The 6,508-nt window shown below is 42.9% G+C and overlaps 1 protein-coding gene across 1 annotated transcript; it reads right to left on the bottom strand.

Moving 5' to 3' along the window:
* Positions 1–979: 979 nt before the first annotated feature.
* On the bottom strand, positions 980–4,000 carry LOC100823020. The gene is made up of 3 exons (XM_003561009.2): positions 3,373–4,000; positions 2,797–3,103; positions 980–1,444 (listed from the first exon to the last, which is right to left on the bottom strand). The coding sequence occupies exons 1-3, from the start codon at positions 3,868–3,870 to the stop codon at positions 1,404–1,406; spliced, it is 846 nt and encodes a 281-aa protein (XP_003561057.1). The 5' UTR covers positions 3,871–4,000; the 3' UTR covers positions 980–1,403.
* Between the last annotated feature and the right edge of the window lie 2,508 nt (positions 4,001–6,508).

Consider the following 6,508-nt stretch of genomic DNA (forward strand, 5'->3'; position numbering starts at 1 on the left):
TGCCATAACAGTTCTAAACTACCAGGAGGAATTCATCATTGTATTTTTCAGAGATATGCACGCAAGATGATCAATTAACCCATGAACAGAGCAAAATTCTGGTCCACCGAACCCATTGAATCCTGCAAAAAGTTGAGTTCAAGTAATTCAGCTGCTAGAAATGATTATAATTTAGAAGCTGCAAAATGTTGAGAAATATTTACTGGTAACTTTGGGTAGGTACTACAGAAACAAAGGATTATCATTGCCAATTGTAGCATTTGAAGTCGAGAAAAGAGAATTGCACCTCATAGTCATAGACATGCATTTTGCAGTACTGTGTATTCATAATGTAATGAACTAAAGGGGATCAAGATAGTCTATTTAAAGGCTGTGTGCAAATCTCTTCAGTAAGACACAGTATTGGTGAATTAACAACAGAAAATGAAGTTCTTGTTTCAGTTCCCCTGCTGCTCATGTTTCTGCTTGAAAGAATCTATTGCAAAAATCCATTTCACTTCAGATGACATGTGCTTAAGTTTCTGCCAGGACTTCACATTAGATATATTTCTGAAGGAGCATATCGAGTAAATAAGCAAACGACATGTCTATGAATATTCAGATTTAGAAGTATGGAATATAAGCAAACGATGTTTATACGGAATAAATTGAGCCTCGAGACAAGTATTTCGGGCCGGAGGGAGTAGGATAAATCAAATACTCCTAGATTTGGGTTCTTAGGATACAACCTGAATTTAGTTCAAAGATTATTCAAACACATTTACAATATGCTAAATCAATAGATTCTCTGATTTGGTTATTAGGTTACGAAATCTCTACTGGATGCAAACATTACCAAATGGAAGAACAATTATCTGAATCAACTCAATTGCCCAAAAAACAAGAATTATCTGAACCAAGGTTAGTAATACCAAAGTGACAATTTACTATCAACCCTGGGTGTGAATACATGACTTGTGAAATCAATACTGAACCACGGTTAGTAGTACCAAAGTGACAATTTACTATCAACTCACAAGCACCACTACATCAAATATGACATCAGAAGCTTCGTCTAATAGAAATGCAGCTACGGACAATGAAGTAGTTGCCAGATTTCTGTCTAACAAAAAGTAGTTGCCAGCCATTACAATCACTGTCACTGCATATTTTGTTCAGCCATTCTACTTAACCCTTTCAACAGTTCTGAACTTTAGAACAGCGAGGCCGAAACAAACAGGTTCCTCCCATCAGGAGAACAGATCAAGTTTATAGCTAGCAGAAACACAAGAGCTGTTGAGTTTTTCTGAACCTATATCTCTATGCAAAAGTTCTGAATTCTCATGATGTCGTGTCCAAGGCTGCAACACTTCTGAAGAAGGTGAACTGTGAGGCGGCTGTCAGGAGTCCTGTGCTGATCTCATCTACGCAGCGCCCATGTCCGGGAAGCGCAGCTCATCTGCGCCTGAATTAGCAGAAACAAGGCAGTTAGACATCATATGTCAGGTAGAAGATCAATAATCTCAATCTCAAAGTTTTGCAGAATTAAAGAGACATTTCATGTGCAGAACCTAAAACCATTACAATGTGCAGCAACTAGCTTTCATGTACTACTGTAGGATACAATCTACTCCATAATTCTTTTTCTACTCAAAACATTTACAATGTGATAAATCAACTAGATACCGATCTAGTTGATACCAATATATCTCTCAAAAAAGGAAGTTGATACCAATATCAACTAGATTGGGCTCTTAGGATCTTAGGATACAACCGGAATTGACTTCAGAGATTATTCAAACATTTACTGGAGGCAAACATTACCAAATGTTCCTCTGCAAGCCTGAAATAAGGTGAATGGACTGATTTGGGATTTTAGGTTCCGAAATCTCTACTGGAGGAAAACATTACCAAATGGAAGAACAATTATCTGAATCAACTCATCGCCAAAAAAAGAAAAAGAATTATCTGAACCAAGGTTAGTAGTACCAAACTGACAATTTACTATCAACCCTGAGTGCGAATATGTGGCTTATGAAATCAAAATTTTGCCAATAACAAACTGTAAGTACCTACTGTACACAGACTGATACATCCAAGGTAAAATGTGGAGCATATCATCTACCTACTGTGTCCATTCAACTACTTTTAGTTATATAGAACAGTTTTCAGACAACTCTCAGAAATCAGTCCAAAGTCATAACAGAGCATATAATTGTTTTCTCATGCACTACTAGATTACCACTCCAATAAAATAAAATTCAAGATACTTAAATGAAATCTGGCCCAGGTAGAAATAATATGATCTGTGCATATCTTGGCAAGAGTCATAACAGATTCAAGACTACAAGATATGAGCATCTTCTCTGTAAGGCTAAAAAACTGAGATCACTGAACTGATATGGGTTTTAGGTTCCAAATTTTCTACTAGAAGAAAATAGCATCAAATGGAAGAAATGAATTATCTGAATCAACAACAGTACTATGAAGCCTACATATGAAGGACTGTAAAACATCTGTACTTATATTTGTTTATAAGACTGCAATAGTATCAGACAAAGTCCCAATCAGAGTATTAAAAGTTTCAGTATATAACAGTTTCAGTAAACTTTTCTCCAGGCTACGACAGCTTCAGGAAACTGTTTCTCAAGCACAATCAGATTAAGTGATTAACATTCCACTAACATGAGACCAAAAATATCATTCCCGTGCAGAAATAATAGCAAAAATTTAGATGAAATGTGCATAACAATTCAAGACCAGCACTATGTATCTCTTGCGATGGGAGATCAGTTGGGGACATGTAGAGCGTCTCACCTGGCGTCATGTTGTGGATGGCGACGATGTAGAGGGTGTTGCCGGTGCCGCTTGGCAGGTTGGAGAGCAACGGGGTGAGCCGCGCGTAGCGGCCAGCTCGGACGCACATGACGAAGTTGACGATGTCCAGACGGATGATCAGCTCGTACAACAGGCGGTAGCTGGAGGAGCCCGTGAACTGGAACTCTCTCCAGCCGTCCTCGTTGAACGTCCCGTCGTCGTTCGCCCGCTGGAACCGGATCGCCCGCACCGGCGGCGGGTCGCGCCCGAACAGTATGCACGTGAACTGGGGACTGGAAAGGGGTTCCTGCATTTGAGTTACAAAGAAGCATGATGACGCTCCGAATTCGATCTCGAGAAGAAGCAAATGCGATCAAGAAATAGTCCCTAAAAGCGACGCGAATGCACCCAGGACGCGCAAATTTGGCAAGAACAGAACGAAGAACTGCTCCCGCGCGCATGAAATTAACACGATTCGAAATCCCAGACGCTAAAATCCCACGCAGATTAACGACACCCAGGAACCCAATTTGCACAATCGAGAGCAATTCGAGGAAGCGGGCATAGAGAACTCACCGCAATCGGAGCTGGAACGCCAGGATAAGCCTGAAGGGCCGGGATAGGCTCCACGACCCAGTGCATCATCGTGCTCATGTTTTGGAACTTGTCGACGGTGACGCCGCTGTTCCAGCTGAAGCGTCGTCTCCCGTTGGCGCGGAGGAAGTTGGCGCCGACGTGGCGGAGCAGGACGAAGTTCCCGGGCCTGATGACCTGCCACATGATGGAGGCCACCTCCGGCTCATCGAACTCGCGCTGCTCGACGCGGAAGCCGCTCTGGCCCCGCGGCGCCCGCGTGTTGGTGGCGGCGGCGAGGTAGCGGCCGGAGGCGGCGCTGTGCAGGAGCAGGTACGTGTTGTCGTGTTCGTTCTGGTACCGGTGCACCGTCCACGCCGCGGTCACCGACGCCCGGTCAGTATGGAGGCCGACCTCGATCCCGTCGGCGGCGGCGTGGAGGTACGTGCCGAGCTCGAGGCTGCGCAGCCGCACGTGCTGCCGGTCGGGGAAGTAGTCCATCGTCGCCGGTTGCTTCTGCAGAGAAGAGCGGAGGCGCGGTGGAGAGGGAGGGGGGGTTGGGGATTTGGGGATTGGGTTCCTCTTGGGGCTCCGGCGAGAGAGAGGAAGAAGAAGACAGGCTGTTGCCTGTTGGATGAGAATTGAAACGGTTACGTTCGGCGCCAAGGCGGGGGGTGGTATTTGAAGGTGGCGTGCGGGCTTTTAGAAGCACGGAGTGGACTTGCGGGACAAGGAAAAGGATAACAGGGCCACGCCCACGCAGTTGGATGACTGTTGGCCCATCACCAAACCCTTTGCAGCGTGCAGATTAGAAGGAGAAAACAGACGCCCCCCGAATCGATTTGCCAAGCGGTAAAAAAAAAAGGGGGCGTACTATATGGCACAGAGAGTGACTCCTGACTGTCCGAGTGGTCCCCGCTCTTCCAAAAAGTCGATTGCTTGTTCCCCGTATTTTTTCTTCACGCGCGAGATTAACAGGAAAAATCTAAACCACACACATCGGATTTGGCTTCTACGGTACCAAAAGCAAAACCACGAAGGAATCCCAGGAGTACATCCCGACCAAACCTACCCTTTCTTCCCTAAGTTTTCACGTTCTTCCTTTCTACTTTCTCCATAGCCGCCATGAAACCTATCTATCTGCTCCTCAACAGCAAGATTACCAGATCTACACCAAGTTACTTCCTATAAGAACCCAAGCGAGTAAAAAGCTCTCAAGAATAACATGCAATCTATGGTTATCAAGTAGATTTCCATGCATGCTTAATGCTACAAGGAATTCGAATCTAGCAGGTTAAAACCAGGGTGTTTCTAGGCATGTAGCATGTAGATTTGCATTACAGATCTACAACAAAATAGACAAAGCAAAATGAAACATCCCCATGAAACTCCAGTTAGATCTCATGAAACTCCAGGGGTACCAAATATGTCTAAGGATGCATCAAGTAATTTACATCATAGATCCACCAAAAATTTGTTGATGCAAATCAAAGTAACTTCTGATGTTGATCCAAAAGAAAGTAGCACAAGCAGCGCAAGTAGCAGGTCACAACTCCATTACAGCTCCACTAGATGCCATCTCATTAGCACTTACACATTGCAAACTCCAGGCAGCCCTTAAACCAAGTGTAGGTAGCATGTATGTTTACATGAACCATTTTAGATCCAACAAAAGTAGTAGCTCGTATCCAGAACTAAAGAAACGGTTTAGATCTTATGTACTCGAAAGATAAAAACTACATCTCCTGAACTCGTGAAAGTAACTTTCTCCGTTGCATCTATAATTTTTATGGGTTGCCACTATAATTTTTTCAGTTGCATCTGTAATTCTTTCCATTGCATGGGGTTTCCAACGTGAAAACAAATACATATATATAACACAAAAATACACAGTACTGTAGGGGTCTTCCTCACAGCTTTTTAAAAATGTTTTACATATACAAGATCGCGCAACTTTAATGCCAGTATATGTTTAGCTTGAGTCTTGAAATTCTAAAAACCGAAGAAGATGAACATACAGCCCGTACCTGTAGTGCAAATAATAAGGCCTAAATCCAAAGAGACACAACAAAAGAACAACTGAAAAGCCCAAACACAATAATTTAATACATGCTTGAATCCTAACACAGAAAAAAACTGAAAAGAGGGATGCTATACGTACGACACTTCTGTCCGACAAGACGCAGTCTATTTTGTGGGCCATAGCAAGCAAAGCAATAGCCCAGACTCACGAGTTTGCATCGAACGAGCATCGGAGCATCAAAAGCTTCCAGCCAGCCCGGTGCGTGGCCGGTCCTCACGCTACCACCAACCAAACCGGTAGGGGATTACCAAGCTACCAGTGAATCTCCCGTGGACCCAGAAATTAAAATTTATCAGGCGACTTAGCATTAGCAAATCCGTTTATTTGTTATCATGTTCATCAAGAAAATACATGATGCGTCACAAGAAAAATACTTGGACAAAGGTTTTTACTCTCTTAGCACTAGATAGCTCTGGTTCAGTCGTTTGATGATTTGCATGCATGTTGATTGATTAGCTTGTAGATCAATGTAAATTATTTATGACATTATTTTAGATGGGACGCAAACATGATAGTCACTGTATGGCGAGTGTACTACTCAGCAATTTGCAAGTAGTGTCCTAGACGATGCATCCGATCTGTTTTAGCAAGCACTGTACTAGTTCCACTTCATTCGGGTTTTCAGTTAACCGAACAAACTGAACCGCCATATTTCGGTGAATAAAGTTCCGTGGCTATAATTCCAATAAGAATTTTGGTGGTCATTTTTCATAAACCAAAAATAAACTGAACCATATTAACCTTATAAACCAAAATGCCCACCCCCTAATGGCAGTGTTTGTGCGAATTTTATCACAGAAAAAACAAACCGAAGAAATCATAGTTCGAATAATATACTCCAGTGTCCGGACCGGACGCATAAGAAAACAAAGAAATCCTCCAACGGCGAGAGCAGTGTTTCTGTGTTTGACGTCAGAAGCTTCATCCAAGAGAATTGAAAATTCACAGTCAGTACATAAATTTCTTTCCTATTACTCGACTGAACATTGCAACAGCAACTCGGCCATTCTACAACAGTGTTGACATCAGAAGCTTTATCTAAGAGAAATGCAGCGA

Source organism: Brachypodium distachyon, chromosome 1 (genome assembly GCF_000005505.3).
Source record: "Brachypodium distachyon strain Bd21 chromosome 1, Brachypodium_distachyon_v3.0, whole genome shotgun sequence".
Lineage (NCBI taxonomy): Eukaryota > Viridiplantae > Streptophyta > Magnoliopsida > Poales > Poaceae > Brachypodium > Brachypodium distachyon.